This window comes from Carassius gibelio, chromosome A24, assembly GCF_023724105.1.
Source record: "Carassius gibelio isolate Cgi1373 ecotype wild population from Czech Republic chromosome A24, carGib1.2-hapl.c, whole genome shotgun sequence".
Taxonomy (NCBI): Eukaryota; Metazoa; Chordata; class Actinopteri; order Cypriniformes; family Cyprinidae; genus Carassius; species Carassius gibelio.
The window spans coordinates 6,984,503-7,009,421 of record NC_068394.1 but is presented as its reverse complement, the minus strand read 5'-3'; the positions used below and the strand labels follow the sequence as shown (position 1 = coordinate 7,009,421).

The window sequence follows — 24,919 nt, the reverse complement described above, 5'->3', positions numbered from 1 at the left end:
TCTAAAATAAAAGAAATTCAAGGTCCGATCTCAGTGTAACCGTAGATACAGTTTAGAACTCAAGTAAATATAGAATTAATAAAAAAGTATTTTACTTTTTAAATTTAGGCTACTTGAGTAAAGTAAAAATACTTCACTACTGTTCGCCTCTGCTCCTGGTTCAGACTTGTTAAAAATTAAAAACATTTTGATGATGGATTTGTTTATTACAAACAATCAGCTGTTCACTTGACAAGATGTTAAATGATGGACTGGACTTGTGTGGAGAATTATTGTTTTTATCTGTTTTTATCTGCTGTTTGAACTCTCATTCTGACGGCACCCATTCACTGCAGATGATTTATTTGGTGAGCAAGCGATGTAGGCCTAATGCTAAAATACTACAAATCTAAAATCTTAGTGTGATTTCGAGCTGGCAGTAAAAATATATCTTGATCTATGTTGATGCCTAAAGCATTCTCTGGAAGACTTTTTCTTCCTCTTTCAATGCTTTCACCTGCAGTCTATCTCTGTCCTGTTGCTATAGTGTGTCTCTGTCCTCACTTGGTATCCAAACCATTAGTCCACAGCAGCTGACTGAATTTTCTGCTGTCTAAATCACATTCCTCCGTCTCTGTGTGGTTATGTGATTAGTAGTCATCCCAGCATTAATAGTGCTATAATACAGCATGGATCTAATCAGATAAGCCCCACTAAAACACAACAGGGGAAAGCCTGGTTCAAGTCTGAATTTTTTTCAATTTTTTTTTATATTCGAATATTCATTAAAGAGGCATGCCCAAAAATTAATCAAACTGGCTGTTGTATCCTAGACTAGACACAGGGTGGCAGCAGTGGCTAATGGAAACCACATAACAGGACATTTGCAAGTGCACACAAATGGGGATTTGGGATTATTTGTTTTAACAATAGAAATTTAGAGCTCGTATGTATTTTATACAAATGAATCCACGCTCTATAATATACCTGTAATTATTTGTCAAATATGGTTAGGTCCAATCAGCCACAGAGTTCATATAATAACATTTTATTTAGGGTACTTTCCCTATTATATACCCTAATATCAAAGTGACCATATTTCCTGTAAGTGTTACATTTTGTAATAGCAGCCCTCTATTTGACATTGCACCGTTTAGAAATAAGTAGTAGAATTATTATACAAATTTGGGAATATTACAATATTATTTAAACAAAGCACTGGCAAGTCTCCCTATAGATTGCATTACTTTCAGACACTTTAAACTTATTCGAAAATAACCAAATTTGTTAGAAGACTTCAGTGATTAATCTCTATAATGATCAGTATCGATTTTTATTTTTTATTTTTTAGAAACAATCAACTGTGATCTGCAGGCATAGTCTGCAGGCTCCAGGTATTTGTTTGTTAAACAGCGGAAATCCCGTTCGATGTCCTCGATCATTACAAGCGCATCTCTCCAGTTTCTCGCGAGAACTTTCGGTTCACGAGCGCCACTGAGCGCAGTGACGGCAAGCTGGAGTTAGTAAAGCGACGGAGGCAAAACTGTAGTGAAGCTTCTTACGGCTGGGGCAACATCCACATCATCTCTTCCCCCTCTGCATTGTTGCCCCTGACCTTTTTTTGCTCGTTTTAATGAGGGGCATAATAATCTGTAAGAAAAATGCTTAGAAGCCGCGTTGCTCTTTGATTGTAAGTGCTTATTTGCGGTATTTCCGACCCGGGGGCTTCATCTCCTGCAAGTAGCGGATTTCTGGCTTTTTCTACAGTGAAAGACATCCTACACAAACACGCCGCGTAAACAAGTTCATAAATGGGTGAGTACAGCAGATTTGTGTAAAGACCGGTTATTTTAAGCAAGATCTTGACCAGAGTGTGTTATTGATGTGGCATACAATACATTAACGAAACTGAAAATCATTGATAGTGCTTGCATCATGCATCCGTCGCTCTCATTAGAACTACATTGAAAGAAGATCTGATGATTTCAAGATGTGGACACGTTTGCATGTTTTTCCTCTCCTCCGCTGCTCGGAGATCATGAGGAGTTAAAAGCTGAATTTCATTTCCCTCTGAGGTTTCCTTCTCTCATCCAGCTGTCCGTTATGTTTCTATTCACAGATGTGGTTTTTGCTACGTTGTTTCATATGAGGAACCCTCCTTTTAATATACATGTCATATCATTAGCACATTACATTGCAACGGAAACTGTTAATGTATTTTTAATTGCTATTTTAAAATTGCCAGTATCAGCATAAACTTTACTAGATTGGCTGTCAGTAACTATTAAACAATGCATATATTCTATTTTCAGATATTTTAGTGAATATTAAGTAAACATATGTGTAAAGTAAGTGTTCATTTGAATTCAGTGCATTGTTTCCAAAAGGAAAACAAAACTAATATTGAGATTCAATTATGTCTAAATGTAAAAGTTAAAATGCTTTGTATTTTGTATAGCACTAAAGTCGGCATTAAACATAAAAATCCACCCTATATATTTTCTAAATGCATATTATTGATCTTCTTGTAAAGTTTTAAGCATGCATGTTTAATTTTTTAGATTTGTATATTTTGGACATGATCATTTTAATCAAAATGTCATAACTTGATTGTGAGTGCGCGTTTAGTTTCGGTTTTGGTTTCACTCGCTCCGTGTCCAATAAAACAATCCACGTAATCCGTTTTCTGATAAAATATCTTCCTTTAATCTTGATTGTCAGTTCAATAAAACAAATAAAATTAAAAAAGCAAAATATGATCTTAAATCTTCAATATCACGGATGCGGTAAAGAAAACTGTGCAACTCCACTGTATTCCAAAGAGCGCACTGCCGCAAAGCTTCACAGTCGTGATTCTTAAAGAGCCAGTAAACAATTTTAACATATTACATATTTTTACAGAATATTTATCCAAATGGTAACATAAATAAAGTAAGATTACAAATGAAGCAAATTCAAACAAAAATATTCAAAAACTGAATCTAATCAAAATAGGCTCTTACCGGCCCCTAATTGTTCTCAAACTCTTTGAAACAATTACTTAAATGTATACAGAAGGAGCCATATTATTTTAATATCCAATGTAAATTCTTAAAGTCCAAAGCAACACAAATTTAGGTTCCTATAGACATATTGCCTTCACTACTCATTCTGCCTCCTGCAACAGGCAAAGTTTTGTTATGGGTCTTTCCAAAATGTTGGTTTTTGTTTTAATGCGGACTTGTCGAACGAGACCCTTCTTGTCAGGAATAGTTTCAATAACTCTTGCTAACATCCAGGAATTTCTAGGGGCGGAGTCATCAACTACCAGAACAATGTCTCCAACAGAGAAGTTTCTTCTTGTGTTATTCCACTTTTGTCTCTGTTGTAGTTGTGGCAAATATTCACGACACCAACGTTTCCAAAACAAATCAGAAACATACTGCACCTGTTTCCATTTGCGTCTAGAATACAGGTTGTCTTTGTCAAACAGTCCTGGAGGCAACGATGGTTTTGTCTTGAGTAACAACAAGTGATTTGGAGTCAAAGCTTCCAGATCGTTTACGTCGCTTGATGTTGCTGTTATTGGACGACTGTTAATTATAGCCTCTGCCTCACAGAAAACAGTTTGAAGGCATTCCTCATCAAGAACTTGTTCTCTGATTGTAGCATTAAGGATTTTTCTTATTGAGCGTATCAATCTCTCCCATGCCCCGCCATGGTGAGACCCAGTGGGAGGATTGAAAACCCACTTAATTCCTTGCTGGCTGAGATGGTCCTGAATCTTTTCGTTGTTCCATTTTTCAATGGATTGTCTTAATTCACGCTCGGCAGCTACAAAATTGGTCCCATTGTCTGACCTGATAACTTTCACTTGTCCTCTTCTGGCTACAAATCGACGTATAGCATTTATACAGGAATCAGTATCCAATGAAGAAGCCACTTCGATATGCACTGCACGAATTGCTAAGCAAGTGAAGATAACACCATATTTCTTGACAATGCTTCTTCCACGTTTAACCATGAATGGTCCAAAGTAATCTACACCTACTCTTGTAAAAGGTGGATCATCTGGTAACACCCTGTCTGATGGTAAGTCTGCCATTATTTGCTTTCCTGTTGAGGAATGTAAACGACGACAAATAACACATTGTGCGAGAATTTTTCTGATTGCAGATTTGGCACCTGGTATCCAGTATTTCTGTTGCAGTGCAGAAGTCATGTGATTTCTGCCACTGTGTCCTGTTTTCTCATGAATATTCTGGAGGATTAAGTTGGTGACATGAAGATCCTTTGGAATAATCATAGGACGCTTGCTTTCTTCCGGCATAGCAGCATTGCTAAGTCTTCCACCAACGCGTAAAACTTCACTGTGCAACTGGGGGTTTAACCTGTAAATCGAACTGTTTCTCTTTATGGCTTGCCCACGTTGCAGAGCTGATATCTCCTCAGCAAACTTCTCTCTTTGACAGTACTTCACTATTTCAAGCTCAGCCTCCTCCAAATCATCAACTGAGATGTTACTTCCTTTCCATTTAGCTTTGATGTCTTCCATCCTTTTGTTCACTATCTGCTTGCCGTTACTTGAATTGACTAGAGTCTCTGCAGCAGTAAGTGTCTTTCTCTTTTGTACAAGATCCAACAGCATGGTCTTAAATTTTAGAATCCATGCTACAATGCGCCGAAGCTTTATCCAAGAGGAGAAATGATCCATCAGTTGTCTAACAGAACTGTTATTATGTTGGGTCTGTACTGAATTGACCAACACAGACTTCTTGATCTCTGGATCATCTGCAGATATTATAATTTCTTCCATGCTCTTTGGCCACTCATCTGTGGATTGGTAAAGAAATTTTGGACCTGAGATCCATTTTTCATTTTGCATGAAAGTGTTGACCTTTTGCCCTCTCGAGGCACAATCTGCTGGATTTGAGCCAGTTACAACATGGTTCCACTGTTCGATCTTTGAGGCCTTCAGAATTGTTGTGACTCTGTTCGCCACAAATGTTCTGAATCTTGTGCTTTCATTTCTGAGATATTTAAGTACAGCTGTGCTGTCCGTCCAGAAGACTGAAGGTTTAAGTTTCAGCTGTAACTCTCCTTTTAACATCAGATCCATTTTTGTGGCAACTGTCGCAGCTGTCAGTTCCATTCGTGGAATTGTAGGCCTTTTTAAAGGGGCAACTCTGGACTTCCCCATCATCAGTGCACAGTGCACCTGGTCCTGTTGATTACGTAGAAGAAGATAGCTTGCTGTACCATACGCATCTTCACTCGCATCTGCGAAGTGATGGAGCTGTGCCACAACAGTTTCTCCGAAATCTGCTGGTTTAATGCATCTGCTCACCTTGAACTCTTCAAGCTGATGAAGTCCACTGAGCCAGTCTGTCCACCTTTGTTTTGCTTGCTCTGGAAGATCATCATCCCATCCTATTTTCAGTCTGCATAAATCCTGCAGGATCATCTTTGCTGGTAACACTACAGGTGCAAGAAACCCCAATGGGTCATAGATAGAGCTGACGATTGAGAGCAGTCCTCGTCGAGTGAATGGACGATCTTTAATGACTATTTTGAATTGAAATGTGTCTGACTCGACATTCCAGTGGATGCCCAATGCTCTTTCCATTGGCAGTGTTTCCTGATCAAGATCCAAGTTTTTCACTCCATCAGCCCATTCATTCTTAGGGATAGCTGCCAGCACAGCACGACTGTTGCTTGTCCACTTGACCAGGCGAAAACCTCCTTTGGAACATATTGCTCGCAGACCATGATATAACTCTATGGCTTGTGTCTCAGTGGCTGTGGACTTTAAACAGTCATCTACATAAAAATTTCGAAGAACAGCATCAGCAACATCAGGTTTGAACAGTGTGCCGTGATCTTCAGCACACCTCCTCAAAGCAAAGCTGGCGCAGCTGGGCGAAGAAGTAGCGCCAAATAAGTGGACAACCATTTTATGTTCCACCAAGTCTCCATTATAATCTCCGTGAGGCCACCACAGGAACCTAAGAAGATTTGAATCCTCTTCATGCACGCGAACCTGGTGGAACATAGCTTCCACATCTGCCATAAAGGCGATCCTTTCTTGTCTGAATCTTGTAATGACACCAACAAGATTACTTGTGAGGTTGGGACCTTGTAAAAGTTGTTGGTTCAACGATATCCCTTGATACGATGCCCCACAGTCAAAAACAACCCTCAGTTTGTGCTTGACGGGATGGTACACCCCATGGTGAGGTATGTACCATATTTTGCCATCGGTTTTCTTGTGGTTGTCTTTTGTGAGCTCAACAGCATAATCATTTTTGATGAGACTGTTCATGAAAGATGTATACTCTGTGTGGAAATCAGGATTTCTGATGAATTTTCTTTTCAAATTCAGAGCCCGTTGTTCAGCCACCACACGATTATTTGGCATCTGAATAGCCTTGTTCTTCAAAGGCAGGCACAAGCTGTAATGACCATCTACAAGCTTAGCTGACTCAGACATCATTTTCATAAATTGGAGGTCTTCCTTGGACATTTCCACTTGATCATCCTTTTCTGCTTCAGGGAAATCCTGCTTGAATTGCTGTTGCCACAAGTCTTCTAATCTGGCTACTGATATGCGATTCACCGATACTGGAGCACACCTTCCTTTTCTTGTGACATCATTACTATTCCTGAGAGGCCCATTGACTGTCCAGCCCAACTTGGTTCTAACAGCAAAAGGTCCATTGTCTTTACTACTAATAACTTGCCAAGGCTCCATGACTTCAGGCACATTAGCTCCTATTAGTATTCCAATTTTTGCATCAATACTAGGGAGACAAACCTCTTTAAGATACGGCCATCTCTCCAAATCCTTTTGCTGTGGAATGTTACTCTTGTGAACTGGAATTGTTTTCTGTGTGAAGACGTCTGGAAGTGGAACAAACTCGTCACCATCTAGACTACTAATCTCCAACCCAGACACTATGTGAGTTTTGACTTGTTTTTCATCTCCCATGGTTTTTAGAAGTATATCAGTCTTTCTTCCATTCACTTTCAGCTCAGACATCAACGCTTCTGTACAAAAAGTATCTGAACTTCCTGGGTCGAGAAAGGCATACGTTTTGACCAGTTGTGTACCTTTAGTAGTCTTAACTTGTACAGGAACAATTGACAAAGTACATTCAGTCTCACAGGTATCTTCGTCTCCACTTGCGTCCTTTTTTGCACAGACTAGTGCACTAGTAACAGACTGTCTTTCACAGCTATCCATTTTGTCTTCCTGAAGACAAGCAGTTTCCTTCGACTTCATATGCAGTATGGTTGGATGTGGCAAAGAACATTCACTGCAGCTCATTCTATCTTTGCATTGTTTGCTCATGTGACCATGCTTTAAACAGCCAAAACACAATCCTTTGGTTCGCAAAAAGTCAATTTTCTCTTGATGTGTCTTGCTTCTCAATCTTTTACAGGATTCCAGATTGTGTTGCAGTACTTTACAAAAAAGACATGGTTTCTTCTGGTTGCTGGCATGTTTATTTTGCGATCTTTGAACTGCAAGTGTGTCATCATCTTCAACCTTTTTGTCAACTGGTACAGCACTAGTCGTGAAGACCCTTTTTGTTACAGCCTTTTTATAAGCGCTTGCTTCTGCTTGTGACTTAGCATGTCCTTTAGCTGCTGAACTATCTTTTATGTCTCCAAACACTGGATGGAGAGAAATCCTTGCCTGCTTATTAATGAAATCAACTAAATCTTTGAACTTCACTCTAGCATTTCGCTTCTCTTGAATATCACATGCCACCGATCGCCATTTTTCTCTTAATTTGAATGGAAGTTTCACCACGATGGCTCTTAGATTTGCTGCATTATCCATCTCTTCCATGTAACTTATATCTGACATTGCATTGCAGCATCCTGACAGAAACAATGAAAAGGAGTGAAGTGCTTCTCCATCTTCAGGTTTGATGGAAGGCCAGTGTAGAGCTTTGCTCATGTATGCGTCTGCAATCTGATACTCATTTCCAAAATGCTCTCTCAGAAGCTGCTTTGCCTTAAGATAGCCTTCTGCTGGATTCATATGTAGACAGCTACGAACCAGTTCCTTAGGCTTTCCAGTCGTGTACTGTTCCATGAAGTACAAACGGTCTTTATCATTATCGGTACGTTCTTCAACGCCATGTTCGAAGGCCCGAATGAACAGCTTATAATCGAGAGGATCTCCTTTGAAAATAGGTATGTCAATTGAAGGAAGCATGGACATTTTTTGATGCTTCACTAAGCACTCAGTGATGCTGGCTTGTCGCTCCATAGCATTACATAATGTACCAACTACGTTTCCCTCTCTACCTGTAGAAGGCTCATTTGGGATGGAGTTATTAGTTGACTGTGGCCTAAGAGGTTGAAAAACATTATCAAGCAGACTTTCCTGTTTCAGTACATCTTCACGAGGTGTTATGCTACCTGTTTCCAGATCCATTCCCTTGTGACTTACTGCTGAAGACCGACAACTTTCATACTGCTTAATAACTTTAATCTTAGCATCTGACACTGCAAGGGCAACTTCTAGCTCAAATTCTTCCCTTTTTGCTTTTAGTTCAGCCTCTTGTCGTTCAATAGCTTGTTTCTTCTTCAATGCAGCATGTTTAACAAGCAGTGCAGCTCTTTCTGCTTCAGCAGATATTCGTGCAGAAGAAGTTGTAGAAGCTGTAGATCTGCCATCTACTGACCCATGTTTCTTATGTTTCTTACTGGAAGTCACTGACACAGAGGAAATGCTATCATCAGGATTCACTTCTAGATCACACTGTATTGCTTGCTCAGCATTTTCTGCAACCTGTTTCATCCACCTGTTGACTGCATTAATAAATCTTTCACATGAGCTGACTCTTGGTTCAAACCATGTATGCTGGTCCTTTGCATAATCTTCATCAGACATGTACTCCTCAACAGCATGATTCAGCTGACAGAAGTCTTTATACAAATGTTTGTACTCAGTTTCCAGTTTAGTTCGAACAATGTCAATATGTGCAGAATCATCCATAAGTTGTTCAATTTCCTTAGATTTACTTGTGAGCTGAGCAAGTTTAGCTTTCCTTGACTGCAAAAGCCTTTGCAATCTTTCTTCCTTTGCTTTCTCCGTCATTTTTATTGGCCTTTTAGCACTAGTGCAATCCTCATTAATCTTCGTATTTTCATCCATTCTTAGTTTAAAGCATCAAAACGAATGATTAATTGCCCTTATATAATTTGCTGAACTGTGCAGTATCACGTTTAAAGTTTTTTTTTTGTTTTTTTACCTCAGAAATCTTCTCCACAGAAACTGCGCCATTAGATTGCGGGTAGATAAGGCCGCGCTTCCGAGGTAATCCTATAACGTCCTTTTCCAACGAAACTCCACATAACATGTACTGCAAGATCCACTGTTCCGAAAAACATCCACATATCTTCGTGTCAAACACGTCCTTATCCTTCAGGAGTAAGTTTTCTTTACTAAATGTGAGTGCGCGTTTAGTTTCGGTTTTGGTTTCACTCGCTCCGTGTCCAATAAAACAATCCACGTAATCCGTTTTCTGATAAAATATCTTCCTTTAATCTTGATTGTCAGTTCAATAAAACAAATAAAATTAAAAAAGCAAAATATGATCTTAAATCTTCAATATCACGGATGCGGTAAAGAAAACTGTGCAACTCCACTGTATTCCAAAGAGCGCACTGCCGCAAAGCTTCACAGTCGTGATTCTTAAAGAGCCAGTAAACAATTTTAACATATTACATATTTTTACAGAATATTTATCCAAATGGTAACATAAATAAAGTAAGATTACAAATGAAGCAAATTCAAACAAAAATATTCAAAAACTGAATCTAATCAAAATAGGCTCTTACATTGATCTTCTGGTGAACAAAGTCCCAGCCGTATATTTTCTTTCTTTTTCGATTTCAATTGGAATATACATCAAAATACGGAAGAGAAGGCTGGTTGCTACTTCCGTTTAATTCATTATGACCTTTAAGTAGAAAAAATTGAATAACATTGAACAAGCTGATTTTCTGTATTTAGTTCAAAAGGCAGAAAATGTTCCTTGCATAAGGTTGTATCGGTTAAAATCACGTTATGTGCTATGTTCTTGAAATAGGGTATAAATAGTTTGTACGTGTTTTAGACGTGTAACAGACTTTTACACAGTTTATTAAAGCCCATAGCTTGGCAGCGGCAGCCAAAGCTGTTTTTAGCATTTCAGCCCAAAAAAATAGTTGCTGGTGTCGTTTTCTTACATTGCACTGATGATAAAACAGGATGACAGACATTTTTGAAGAATTCCACACTATTGTGGAATGAGATGTTCAGAACTGCAGTCATCACTGTAACCTCAAATGTTGTGTCATGCTAAGCAGATCAGAGCCTATCATTGACAATGGATTACAACCATTGGTGATTTACATTAACAAACTAAAAACACTAATTGAAGCACTGACAGATGTACGATCCTCTTATGATCCATTCTGTTCTATCCACTCTCCCGTGACGAATTCATTAAAACTGGAGCATCTTTGACAAAACACCAGCGTGAGACAGTCGAACATGTGTCTCTGATCTTTCGGCAAGATTCATCAAAGCGTTTAGATCAACAGATATACGTGTTGAAAATTGAAACGGCACAATATAGGTTTTGAGCACATTGCACAGCACATTTGGTTACATTCTTCAGTGACTAAAAGCCATCCCTGTACAGACCTACCAGAGTGTTTGTTAGGAAAAGGTTTAGTTAGTTTCTGCTTAAATACAAACACTAATGGTTATTAATGACAGAGGGCCAGCTGTGTGTACCAACTATTACAAAAAAATAAATCAATGTCACAAACAGCACTACGGGAATTATCGAGCCATGCTCTGCTCTAAGTTAAAAAGTGAGTAAAAAAAGAAAAAGGAAATTATGTGCAAACAACTTTTGATTGTATATAATAGTACCTTGAAGGGTTACCCAAAAATGAAAACTCTCTTCTTATTAACCCACTTTTATGTTGTTCCAAACCTGTACAACTTTCTTTCTGTCAAGTTATGTTGCAGATAAGAGTAAGTAAGATTTGAGGAATATACAGTGGAAGTCAATCAGGTTCAAAACAATACTGGAGCCCATTCACTTTTATTGTAGAGACAGAAATACAGCAAGACATTTTTATAAATCTTTCACATTATAATTCGTGTTCTACAGAAGAAACAAAGTTATACAGGTTTGGAACAACGTGAGGCCTGTAACTTTAATGGTAATGCCAAAGAGGAACAATATCATTGGAATCGCTATCAGAATAATATTTTCCAGCTGATGAATCTTTAAAAGCATTGACAGCCAATCAGAATCTTTTGCTGCAAACTTTGGGATTCTGGAAAGTGTGCACTTTACTCAGGTCTCTTTACTATCATGGCTGCTGTGTCATGCTCATTCATTGCCTTTTGGCAGAGAACAGGGAAGTGGTGAGAGAGGTATGTTTCTGTGTATGATAAGTTCCCGTTATGTAGTGGAGCATTTACACATCTACCTCATGTTCCTCCATGATATGATAGTTGCTCTTTTATTGCCAGTGGAAACAGTGTAGGGGAACCATTAGCAGTTGTACTTACCACAAGATTTGTAAGATCTACACATCGGCAACTTCTTTTGTTTATGGTTATTTGGCTAATTTGATTATTCTTTCAGCCTTCAACAAGAGTATTTTCTGCTCGCCGTTTAACACATCTTGCATGTTTAAAAACATTGCTGTCGATTTCCTCTTGAATGCAGCACAGAAATTTCCTGCAGATGCCTTCTGACTCTGAGCATCCCTATGTTCGGTAATAGTACTAGATCTTTATAAAATATTCCAAAAGAGAGCTATTTTGGATGGAATTAACACAGTACGTTTATGTGCATGTTACCATAGGGAAATGCACAATATGCGATAATAAAAACCATAAGGTTTTGTATTAAAAAAAATAAAATAAAGTTTTCTTCAAAAAGAAAGAGTTATGTGTGTTTTGGAGCATGAGTAATCGTTGATGTCTCAAGTCTGTGGGAGATTGCTTCATTCAAGAATAAAAGTCATGTCACCTCATGCGATAAAAGAGAAGTTCCACGGCTAGTGTGAGAGTTTTGTACGATATTGTGTACAAAATATCACATACAGCTGAAAAAACATCTTCTGAAAAAGCTTTTGTAGATTAATAATGTAAGTGTTGATGCACTCCCTGAATATATATCTGCAGCAGGATGTTCTAACAACAGAATGGTTTTTACATGCAAACACCTTCATGATTTCTTAACGTGTCAGACTTTGGAGCAGTCATTTTTAAGAGAGAGTAGTTGTAATGAAAGTTGTAATGATGAAACACTCAAAGTTTGTTGAGTGTTGGCTTTAAGGGAAGTAGTGTTAGACTTTGTGTTTAGGAATCGAAAGCAAGAGTTTCTGTCCTACATACTTCATCTTTTAATGGCATGTTAACTACATGTTTTATGCTTCTGGGAAAAGTGAGGCATTTTATGTCTCTACATTTCTGCACATGACCCAAGTCTAACCCTCATAATCAGTGGCATGGCCGACAAAATTTGGGAAGCCAGGACACATGGCGAGCCACATGTGGTCATGCATTTAAGAGGATCTTGCCCTTTTCTTCTATAGAGGTCCTGTAAATTTGTGGTTTGCTTGGCAGAAACTAGGATTGTAGTGGTATACCAGTATCACTATTTCATGATGTTAAAATTGATGGACATATTACAGTGTACATTTGCTTATTTACAATGCTGTGGAGCTATGCAGGTCATCGGAATACAGTATTTGATTCCGGCCTCCAATGATTATAAAAATACAATAATCAAGATAAATGAAAGTGACATACAGCCAAGTATGGTGACCCACACTCAGAGTTCATGCTTTGCATTTAACCCATCCCTAAGTGCACACACACACAGCAGTGAACACACACCCGGAGCAGTGGGCATCATTTATGCTGTGGCGCCCGGGGAACAGTTGGGGGTTCGATGAATTGCTCAAGGGCACCTCAGTTGTGGTATTGCTGGCCCGAGACTCGGACCCTCAACATTAGGGTTAGGAGTCAAACTCTCTAACCACTAGGCCACAACTTCCCTACGAATGATTATTCCGCCCTGTTTCCAGTGCATGAGCTCAGAGGCGGAACAGAACTCAGACAAACAAGTGAAGTGAAGGTGATGTTTGGCCTTTGGTGCATACAGTATGAGTGTTCGGTGCCTTGCTCACTTCAGTCATAGTATTGAGGATGGAAGAGGTACCAATACTCAAACCCAAGACTTGTAGGATACAAGTACGACTCTCTAACTTTTATGCATTACTGCCTAATAGCATAAGCAAAGTGAACTTTTAGTTTAAGATGCATGCCTAAATGGTCATATGTACACAAAAATGTGCTGAAATATGGAGCTTGGTGATTATTCACGTAAATTCTCATCTGTCATGACTGAGAATGTAAACAGTTGTGAATGAAAATACGTGTGTAACAGTAAATTGGATCATTGCGGCTCTTGAAGTGACTTAATGTTGTGCTTAATATTAAAGGGGTGTGAAATGCTCGTTTTCACTCAATATCCTGTTAATCTTGAGTACCTTTAGAGTAGTACTGCATCCTTCATAACTCCAAGAATTCTTTAGTTTTATTATATTCATAAGAGAAAGATAGTCTGTACCGATTTTTCCCGGAAAAACACGACCGGCTGGAGGCGTCTCCGGCATGGGAGGCGGATGCACTAACAAGGAGGCAGAGATATTTGAAGCAGTTTTACTCACCGCATGCAGTTCCAACACACGACCGTGACCCTTTTTCGTTGGGATTGCATCATCCTTAAGAAATAAATGATGCGCAAATCCGTCGTCACACTGGGCCTTGTTTGTAAAACAAGCATCTTCGAAATGCAGGGAACAAACACAAACACTTTCACATCTCCGTTGATGCTCTGTAAAAATAAACTCCATCCACTGGTCCCTTAATGCTGTTTTTTTTTTGGTAATCTGTGCAGGGTTGTCTTGCCCTGGCAACCAAAAACACACTTCTTTTGTGACATTTCGCGACGCTCTCGCTCTGATCAGTGAACGTCTGTTGTGCTCTCATTGCTCTGCTATACGGGAGCGCGCGCTCTTCCGGCAGAAGTGCCCTTAGGACCCATATGAGGAAATTCCGCTCCATCTAACGTCACACAGAGCCATATTCGAAAAAAACTTTCCGAAACTTGTGACAAACTGGAAGGAGTATTTCTGGAACAGAAATACTCCTTCAAACGTACAACTTAATTTTTGAAACTTTGTCCATGTTTAGCATGGGAATCCAACTCTTTAACAGTGTAAAAAACTCAGTATGCATGAAATAGCATTTCACCCCCCCTTTAATCAGACAACAAAAGACGGAGAAAATCACTCACTGCTTTTTACTGGAAGACTTTTTTAGCTTTAGTAAGAAACAAAAAAAGTTGAATTCTTCCATTGAAAACCAGACCATAGCGCAGTGTAGTGAAATGGGTCAGGCCTACGCCTGCGTTCGCAGCACCGCTCTAAATGTGATATGCTTGTGTTGGAATCTGCTCTTTATCACAGTGGTTGTTTGTGTCTGGTTACTGGCTTTATGCAGTTATATTTGGCCCACAGTTCATTCAGTATACATTCTGAGGTGTGTAATGGGTCAGGATGGCATGAAATGGTTTGGCTGTGAAGGATATCATCTGTGTTCTTTTCTTTGACTCATCTTGGAGTCACTCTGAGCCGTTCACACCTAATGCTCATCCAGTCTTGAGCATGAGGCTGTATAAAAATACTTTTGCCAATGTAATTCATTTAATTCATGTCGGTTCCATCTAATGCAATCTAATAACATAAATTTGATTAACCTTAAGGTAGAGCCAGTCGGTCTGAGTCAGTATGAGAGAATGAACAATTTAAAATCAGCTGTAAGTCACAGGCTTCCCATAGACAAGAACAATGAAGGATTTTAGTTCAGCTCAATCACACCATTAGCCAAAAAGGTTATTTGTCCAAAACTGGAATATTATTGATCTTGTTCCGAGTCAGTGGAAAATAACAATAATGCTTGTATCTCTTAACTTATGCAGTGAATCATTGGGTACAAGGCTTATATGATCGACATTAACGCTTGTTCGGGAGTGGATTTTGTTAAGGAGCAAGTGAAAAAGTCTTACTTGCCCGACCGGACAAGTAACCTGATTTAAACATCAATAACACTGAACTGAAACTATTGCGAGAATGTGATTTTATTACTTTCAGTGTAAACGGTGACTTATTAATATTATAATATATTATAATAGAGCTGAAACAACGAATCGATTTAATAGATTAAAATCGATTATTAAAATAGTTGTCAACTAATTTAGTAATCGATTCGTCGCTAAATAAATTTTATTTGCCATAAGCGGCTCATTTCGTGCATATTTCAAATCTGCGGTGACCAAAGTGTGGCAGTAATGAGCCACCGGAGGTTTTACTCAGCCAGTACAGCAGGTGAAGTAGCGAATAGCCAATAGCTGGCCTCGTTTTATGTCACGTGCTTTCCGAACAGCGTCTCTGCAGCATTCAGCGGGAAGTGGGAGTACTACTTTACTTTGAGCCTTCAAAATGAAGAGTAACATGTAAACTCTGCACTACTGAACTGTTTAAGGGGCCGTTCACATATCGTGTCTTTTGCGTGCTCAAGTTCGTTATTTCCTATGTAGGCGCGCAGTATGCACTCTCATAATGGAAGCGACGCGGTCGCGACACGCACGCGGTGCGATGCGCCCGTTTTTCCAGGCGCGTCCACACCGCATCCATTTATCCTTTGCTGAAATTTCCGGGTCTTCATGGAGAGGGCACGTCATGGAGAGAGCACGTCATAGTTACTTAGCAAAGGCAGACGCCTCAGGAGCGCTTCTGCCCGAGCGCTTTGGAAAGAAGGAGAAAGCGGCGCGACTAGCGTTTTCCACGCGTTTTTAGGTGCGATATGTGAACGGCCCCTAAGAATTTTATTTGTGCAGATTCTCCAGTACAAGGTTGTTTGCAAATGTTTAGTCGTAAAAGCTGATAACATTGCTTTTTAACAGTTAACATTTAAAGCTTTACAAACATGTTATGTGATCTGTTTGTCGTTTACCAGTTCATAATTCAGACTTGCAGCCTAATTATGACTGAATGAGAGAGGTAAATGTTTGAGTATATTTAAAATGCACTTCTAAGTATTCACTGCTCTTTTTCACACAGCAGGTTTTTTGTGTGTGTCCCAATTTTTTTTTCTGGACAACCTTCTGATGGATTTTACTTTACTAAATGGATTTTACTTTACTTTTACTAAATTGTGAGTTCCATTCAGGTTTCATGCCACTGGCACTTATTTTTCGAAGGATTGTTTACAATTTCACAGCATAAGCTATAAAGCTTTTTCCCAGTAAATAATAAAATACAATGCACTGCAATTTTATTCTGTTTTATCCTTATACTTCGTGAAAATATGTTCTCAAAGATTCCTTAAGCTTTGTTTGGGATGTTAAACTACTTTAGGAGCTCTAAGGACTGCCATGGTGAAAACAATATTTGAAATCTCCTTGTGAATTTTGCTAGAGTATGGGTCAGTGTTTTGATTGCAGAAGAGTTCGACAAAGGATTACTAACATAATAAAACAACTCCAGGTATTTTTTTGATGAGGATATGACAATGCAAAATGGTTAAAATCTCTTAAAAATCTATGCTGAATGAAAAGACCCTTTATTAATAATTTACTTGGGGAAAAAATGGAAAAAACTAAAATATAAGTACATAAACCGATTAATCGATTAATCGTAAAAATAATCGACAGATTAATCGATTATCAAAATAATCGTTAGTTGCAGCCCTATATTATAATTAAACAGATTTTTGACTATTTTTGCTCCATTTCGCAAAAAAAATAGTTCTAAGCAAAGCCACAGCAGAACAGTCACACATCTCTGAGCAACACACAACAGTGTTTTCGTTTTTGAACTAATCAGGTGAGTCAATGATTCAATGAGCTATTCATAAAGGCCCTGTCCCAAATCGCACCCTAAACCCTCACAGTCTTCCTCTGAGTCCACACTTTTGTGACATATTGGCGCTTTGACTGTTGGGTTGAAGTCTGCCGCAGAGCTCACCTCAGTGCGGACTCGGCAAAAGTGTGCAATGCATCTAATAAAGTTAGGAAAATATTGACCTTAATAAAGTTAAAATGTGTCCTAGAAATCCATTTAAGGCAAGTATTACAAATATGCTGATTAAAGTAAAACCTGATAGAGCACTGAGACCATTGCTTCAGATTAAATTTACACCAAAAAAAAAAAAAAAAATACATATATATATATATATATATATATATATATATATATATATATATATATATATATATATACATACAGTACAGACCAAAAGTTTGGACACACCTTCTCATTCAAAGAGTTTTCTTTATTTTCATGACTATGAAAATTGTAGATTCACACTGGAGGCATCAAAACTATGAATTAACACATGTGGAATTATACATGGAATTATATACATAACAAAAAAGTGTGAAACAACTGAAAATATGTCATATTGTAGCCACCTTTTGCTTTGATTACTGCTTTGCACACTCCTGGCATTCTCTTGATGAGCTTCAAGAGGTAGTCTCCTGAAATGGTCTTCAACAGTCTTGAAGGAGTTCCCCGAGAGATGCTTAGCACTTGTTGGCCCTTTTGCCTTCTGTCTGCGGTCCAGCTCACCCCTAAACCATCTCGACTGGGTTCAGGTCCGGTGACTGTGGAGGCCAGGTCATCTGGTGCAGCACCCCATCACTCTCCATCTTGCTCAAATAGTGTAGTGTAGATGACTTCAGTGTGACTCTACAATTTTCATAGTTTCTTTTCAAAATAAAGAAAACTCTTTGAATGAGAAGGTGTGTCCAAACTTTTGGTCTGTACTGTATATTTATTTATTTTATTTTTTCAGACAAGTAATTTTTTTACTCAGGTGAATGACATGTCAAGGCTAAATGTTGTATAGGGGACACAAATAATACATCTAAAATTGTACTTGTATAATTGTAATTGTAGGATATTTATATACAGCGGAAACGTGGTTAGTTTGGGTTAGTTTTGGGCTAGTTTTAAATAGCAGTTGGGTGTGCAAACGTTGATCACACTACAAACAATACAAAACTATAATACATTAAGAATGAATTGTTTAACTGGGTCTTCAGTTTATGATTAGCTCAGCTCACATCTTATCTGACTATTCTTCATGTTTCAGTCGTTCTTTCAACACGTGACAGCCCCATAAGCTTTGACCATAGACTGTATAAAAGGAGTTACGCTGGCAACAGATCTGTGTGTTTATTTATTTATTATTATTATTATTACTTTATGATTTTAAGTTTACTGCCTTAATGTTTTAATGTGTGTATTGTTTAATAAAAAAAAAAAAAAAGACTGTATAAAAGGCTTTAACCTATCGTTCGTTCTTTTGTCACGTGACGTGAAGGCATTGGATAGAGAAATTAATTTACAAGCTTCCTTACAAACGGGTGCATAGTCATTATTATTATTATTATTATCAGCATCATTAATATTATAATTATTAATTACTCTAAAAGTTACTGCGTTTCTGATCTCAAACTGTAGCTTTGAGTAATTATTTATAGTTCCTCTTACAGATCAGATTAAATGAACAAAGCCGTCCCCATATTTTGAATTTCTTACTCTGAATATATCAGAATATAATTATTAGTATCAGATGTATCAGTACTATGATAACTGGATCCTGACTAATACTATTTCACTCTCTCTTGACCTTTAAAAAAAGCAGAAGAAAGACAAGAATTAATAAGAAACAGCTTTGTTGTTTTTATGCTTCTGTCTGTTTTGTCGTGTCGTTGAGTGTAAATGTGTTTGTGTGGAACAGCTGAAGAAGGGTTGTGCTGAAAAGTCAGACAGAGGCTGACATTTGTGGTGGGTCTGGCGGAGATTCAAGACAAACTCCTGTATTCTCGGTGCAGGGGTGTAAGTGTGGGTGGGAGGCTTTTCTGCAAGATTTCACCATGTTTAGTTTATGTAAGCAACGTCACATCTTTATTTCGAATCCAAACCTCAAACAACCGGAAGATGACAAAGGGACAATAACTGAGAGAGAAGATACTGCTCAAAAGAAAATCACAGATGGACCTTGAATGTTATCAAGGGGTAGCACAACGTCTTTAACAGAATGAAAGATCTTTCATTGTGTTTCAAGCCCCTAGAGAAGTCAAGGAAGAATAGTTGTGATTTCAGATTAAAATTGAACACCCATCTGTTATAAATTGTATATATTTCCCAATCCTTGTATGTTTATTTTATTATATAAATATATGATTATACTGTCCTGGTGAATTGTCCATTCGTATTTGTTTTATAAGCTTTTTAAAACTAAATTCTACACTTTTCCCAACAAAACAAAGGTGAAGGAACCTATATCAATACAGACTGTAGCATTTCTGTATTTATGTGTGTGTGGGTGTGTGCCTGTAGGTTTTTTAATATCTGTTCATATGCGTAGGTGCGTTCCACCAGATGTTTGGAAGTATTCGTTACCTTTGTGTTTGTTATGGCTGCGGGCTGACCGATTTCTGTTATACGACCTCATGCTTTCCTCCATGGATAGCTCAGCAGTTTCCAGAATATTCTGCAGGCTCATCTGAGGGATCATATAAGCCAATGCATTCTTGAGTAGTTAATGGTAGGGTATTGATATCCTTCTGCATGGAGCAACGGGGTTGGTTGGTATCCGAAAATCTGTAGACAGGGCTTCTGATATAGATCAAACATTGTATAGAAGACACAATGGATGTTTGCATTATACTACTGTGTGTGTGTGTGTGTGTGTGTGCAGTGTGCAGTGTGCATTGGATTGGAGTGAGGCATGGGTGTGATCTTGACTTGTGTGGCATGGCTTGATGACTCATCATTCTATCTCCATCTCTCATCTCCATCCTCACTGTAACCCCTCCTCACCATCATGACCTCATGCAAACACCCAATTATTATATATATATATATGTATTATAATCCGTAATGTAAAAATATATTGTGACTTTAATTTCTGGTCTCCTTTCGCTTCTGCCTTGATCTCATCTAGAGTAATCCTCCTATCTGCAGCGAAAACATGATGCCTGCTTATGCTCCAGGGGCCTATTAGCTCTTATTCCTATGGAAAGACTTGTATCTTTCTTTGCTATCTCAGTAAATGTTTTATTGCTTTAAATATATGATTATGTAATAAAAATATGTTAAGATGTTGTCAGAGGCAGAGCAGAGCACACATGATTAAGTATTTTTTGTGGTAAGCATCAGTATTTCTATTGTTCATTTGGGGATATGCATAAACCTTAAAGGGTGTAGTGTGTCATTTCTGCACCATAGTGCCTACGAATTAAATAAAAATAAAAATAAATCATTGATATTAAAAGTGATTACACTTACGATTTTTTACAAACAGGACAATAAAACGGGTGAAAAACTCCCTTTGACTTATATTGAAGGAGAGTCCCAAGCCATATCTAGACACCAAAAAATTATCGAGATTTGGGAATGGGCTGATTTGACTTGAAACAGTAACCGCAACCAATCAGAATGCCATAGAAACCACCCAAAACATCCTAGAATCACTTAGAAAATTCCTTAAAATCCCGCAAAACAACTTAGAACCAGCTAGCAGCACCTTAGAAACCATCCAGAACACCACAGTATAGCAACAATCATCTAGAACACTCTAGAATCAACTTAGAACACAAAGACATCCCTCCAGAACCATCCGAAATGCCGATAATCACCTATCAGTGCCCTAAAAAACAATCCGGGATACATTAGAATCATCTAGAAACACCCTATAAACAACCCAGAACAAATTATTATGACACAGTAAAGCAGCATTATAACACAATAAAACTCACTCAGAATCCCCTTTTATCACTTAATAACACTCTAGAAACCATTCAAGACAACCTAGAATTACCTAGCAACACACTAAATATTCCAAACATAAAAGCACCCTAGGATTATCCTAGATTCACCTAGCAACACCCTAGAAACCAACCGGTGCACCCTAGAAACACAATATAAACCCTCCGGAATGCTTTAGAATGGCCAACCAACCAAGAGCCATTGAAACCACCCAGAACGCAAAGCAGCATAACAACACATGAATGACATTTTAAACATAGGACCCACATAGCAACACAGTGGCAACCACCTATAACAGCCTAGTGTTTTTGTTACCAAAACAGGCTCTCTGTTGGTTGTGCATGTTGAATTACAAAAACCAAATCATTTATTTGTTTGCATTTCCTAAGGTGAAGTGTAATGACCACAATTCTATCTAGTTTTTAAGAGACATAATTGGATCTAATGCAGATGGAGCTGTCATTTTCATTGAAAGTTGCATGTCTGTGTGTGTCTCATACAGTAATACAGTATAACATGCTTCCTGTATGAAACCATGACCTCTAAACCTCTGTTTGCTGTCCTCTCTCTCAGTGGAAGCCATTGTGGAGTTTGATTACCAGGCCCAGCACGATGACGAGTTGACCATCGCTGTCGGTGACATCATCAGTAACATCAGGAAGGATGAGGGCGGCTGGTGGGAAGGAGAGCTGGACGGTCGGAGGGGGCTCTTCCCCGACAACTTTGTCAGAGTAAGTGCTGAACTCAGCATTTCCCCTTTTGACCTTTCCCTGCAGGAGGAAGTGGATGGATTCACAGCCTAGACTCACCACTGGATGTCGGTTTCTCGCCTTAATTTAGCATGACCAAGCCATCAACACTGTTTCAGAGTGTTAGTGAGTGTGCGTAGAGTGTTAGGGCTGAGCGAATTAGCAAAAACGGTTTAAATTTCTCACTTTTGACAGTATTAAATGCATATCTTTAATGCAACCAATTACACTACAGTTCAAAAGTTTGGGGTCAGTGGAGTAAGATATTAACAGTTTAACTGACTAAAAATAAATTAATGGTATTCTTGTGAACTTTGCACATAAGAAATGTTTCTTAAGCAGCAAAGCAGCATGATCATGTGACAATAAGACTGGAGTAATGATGCTGAAAAACAGCTTTTTTTATCAGGAATAAATTACATTTTAAATTAGTAAACAGTTATTGAATTATAGTAGTATTTCACATTATTTTTACTGTATTTTTGAATAAATAAAAGCAGTTTTGGTGAGCACTGGAGACAACTTTAAAAAAAAAAGTAATATGTTTTTCATCCCAGACTTGTGAATGGTAGTGTAGATTCAAAATGTTAAAACAAATAAGTTAATTACAGTAAAAATGTAATGATCTTATCATTGTTTGCTAAATTCGCAGTGAAACATTAGTAATGAAAAGGCATGGACAGTTATTTTTGCAGCTGACAAATGCATTTACATTTGCAGGAATTTCCCTTTCAGACATAATTTATGCAAGGAGAGTATTTAAATATATCACGCAAGGTGATTTACTAATATTTGCGGTAGTCAGTTTACTGGTATTTGCACCATTATTTAACTTCCAAAAAAAAGGGCATGACTTAACCCATTTTGCACTTGTGTTTTAAGCAGATTACCCCAACCTGATTATCATGCCCTGCTCGTTTGCGACCCTATGTTAATTTGTGCTGCTCTTGGTAGATTTCATAGGTCATTAATTAGGGTGACCATATACGCCGTTCATACGGGACACGTCCCAGCCAGGATTTTAATATTGCCTAAAATATCCAGGTTTTGGCTATTTCCACTGTGCAGGTCCATCGTTGTGTAACAACGAGCTTTAAAGAGCAGAGCAGACGGCTCCTTATGCTTTCGAATCGCTTTCATGCGTTCGTTTGACTTGAAGCATTGTGGCACAGTTTTTTTTTTTTTTTTTTGGATTTGTGCGCAGCGACGCTTCAAGTCAACCGAACGAACAAACATATTTGCATCGCTTTGATCGTTCCCTCTAGATCTCACCTTCTCACACGCGGCCCCACGATTGGTCGATTACTGACTGTCAGAGGATGGCGAGTGTGTTTGTGTGTGTGTGTGTGTTGACTGGAAGAGAATTGGTCGCACATAAGCTCCTTTCACACTGCGATTCCGGCAAATACACTGGTAAAGTGTTCAGGCGATTGTTCCCGGGTCACTAAATTTTGCACTTTCACACTGCCAGTGATGACCCGGGATATGTGCGTGCTTTCACACACAACCCGTAAAGATCCCGTAAGGACACGTGACATCAGGGCGTGACGTGTCATGTACATGTCGAAAACGTTAGGCACGTTATACTTTCACTGAAGCTGACGAACGATCTCGGTGTCAGCGCGAAAAGTGAGGAACTAACTGATCTCTGCTTCATTACTGTTTGCACATATTTTTTTAAAAATCTTCGCTCAAAACAGCCGGTAAAAGAGTTGTGCGATAACGTGCATCATCACTACGACACGGCATTAGATCTGGCTTTTGTTCACACAGCACTCATCCCGGGATTGAACCTGAACCTACTGGGTCCACGACCCGGGTTCAATGCCGGAATCAATCCCGGGACGTGTTTGCTTTCACACAAAAGTCAACCCGGCAATGTTCCGGCAATTTGCCGGGTCCGACGTGCAGTGTGAAAGGGTCTTGAGATGCAGCACTGCAGACGGACAGTGACACCAGTACATCAGGTTCATATTGCAGCAGAAAACCTGCAAACTCCTCCAGCAGATTGTCATGAGCTCAGGTGTGAGGAGTCCATGAAAGCTTTTTAGCATTGTAGCGCCACATACTTGTTACACACTGGACTGTTATTAGTACTTTATTAGTACAGCTCTCTTTGTAATCTCCTTTTATTTATACTTCTTACTTTAAAACACATTACTTTTCAACAAGTAATACCACTAATGTTGGTGTGAACTTTAGAGAAAATCTTGTGGTTGGAAATGTTTACAAGTCAAGTCTCAAAGCCTGTGTATTTTTTAGTGTTTTGTGTGTGTGTGTGTGTGTGTATGTATGTGTTAGTAGTTTTTGTATGTTGCAAGCTAGTTTTATAACCCTGTTGCAAATCCATTCATTTGCTCTTTCTTTTAGTCTGTTCATTAAGCTATGCTTTCTGTCAAAGCCCACTCAAAACCTGAGTTTATGCAGTGAATGCAGTGTACAGAGAGACTCTGTAGCTTCGCGAGGTCACTTCCTTTTCAATGGTTCATGGTAGGGAAGTGCAGACTTCCTCTGATGGCACTGGGGAGAGAAGATGCTTAACAGCGAGACGGTGTGAAATTCAACGGCTGCAATTTAAACAGCTCTTTTCACAGCTTGAGCACAACTGATGAATTCATTCTGAAGACACTAAAACAGCCGTCATGAAATCATAGTGAAGTTATTTCTTTAAATATGTGTGTAAATGTGTTAACTAGATTAGAAAAATAGGTAGTGGAATAGTTGAAAGCTGAAAATGTGAAAATGGACCTTAATGTTGTTCCTTCTAAAATGTGGATGATTTAGTTCTTATAATCAGAACAGATTTGGAGAAACGTAGGATTAAATCACTTGCTCACCAATGCATCCTCTGCAATGAATGGGTGCCGTCAGAACAGCTGATAAAAACATCACAATGATCCAGAAGTTATCCACACAACACCAGTTAATCATTTAATGTATTGTTAAGAAACACATTTATTTTAGCACAAACTGTCCTAAACAAATGTGTTGGCAGATGACATGATTTTTAATAAGAAAATATTTCTATGTAACTATTAATATAACTAATACACTGTCAATTTGTTAGGTTTTATCACACTGCACCACATTAGCTTGTTTACTGCCAACGTCTGTCGTATTATGTTAACATGCTAATTTTGAGCATGCCAAATAAATGGCTACTAAACAAGCTAGAGCAACATTTCCATTCTTAAAATGGTTCAGATAGTTACCATATACCCACACATCTTGCATAGTCATTTAAAATAAACACCAAACTAACCTTTAAAATG

General features: G+C 38.4%; 1 protein-coding gene across 4 annotated transcripts in view; it reads left to right on the top strand.

The window, feature by feature from the left end:
* Positions 1–1,486: 1,486 nt before the first annotated feature.
* The window catches only part of LOC127946165 (SH3 domain-containing kinase-binding protein 1), a 55,278-nt gene continuing 31,845 nt past the window's right edge, over positions 1,487–24,919 (top strand). For 2 of the 4 annotated variants that reach the window (XM_052542526.1, XM_052542524.1), the window contains exons 1-2: positions 1,487–1,794; positions 21,472–21,629. In XM_052542526.1, the coding sequence (XP_052398486.1) occupies positions 1,791–1,794; positions 21,472–21,629 (162 nt within the window). In that variant the 5' untranslated portion in view covers positions 1,487–1,790. The remainder of the gene's footprint in view (positions 1,795–21,471; positions 21,630–24,919) is intronic. The other 2 variants (XM_052542528.1, XM_052542527.1) reach the window with 1 other exon arrangement.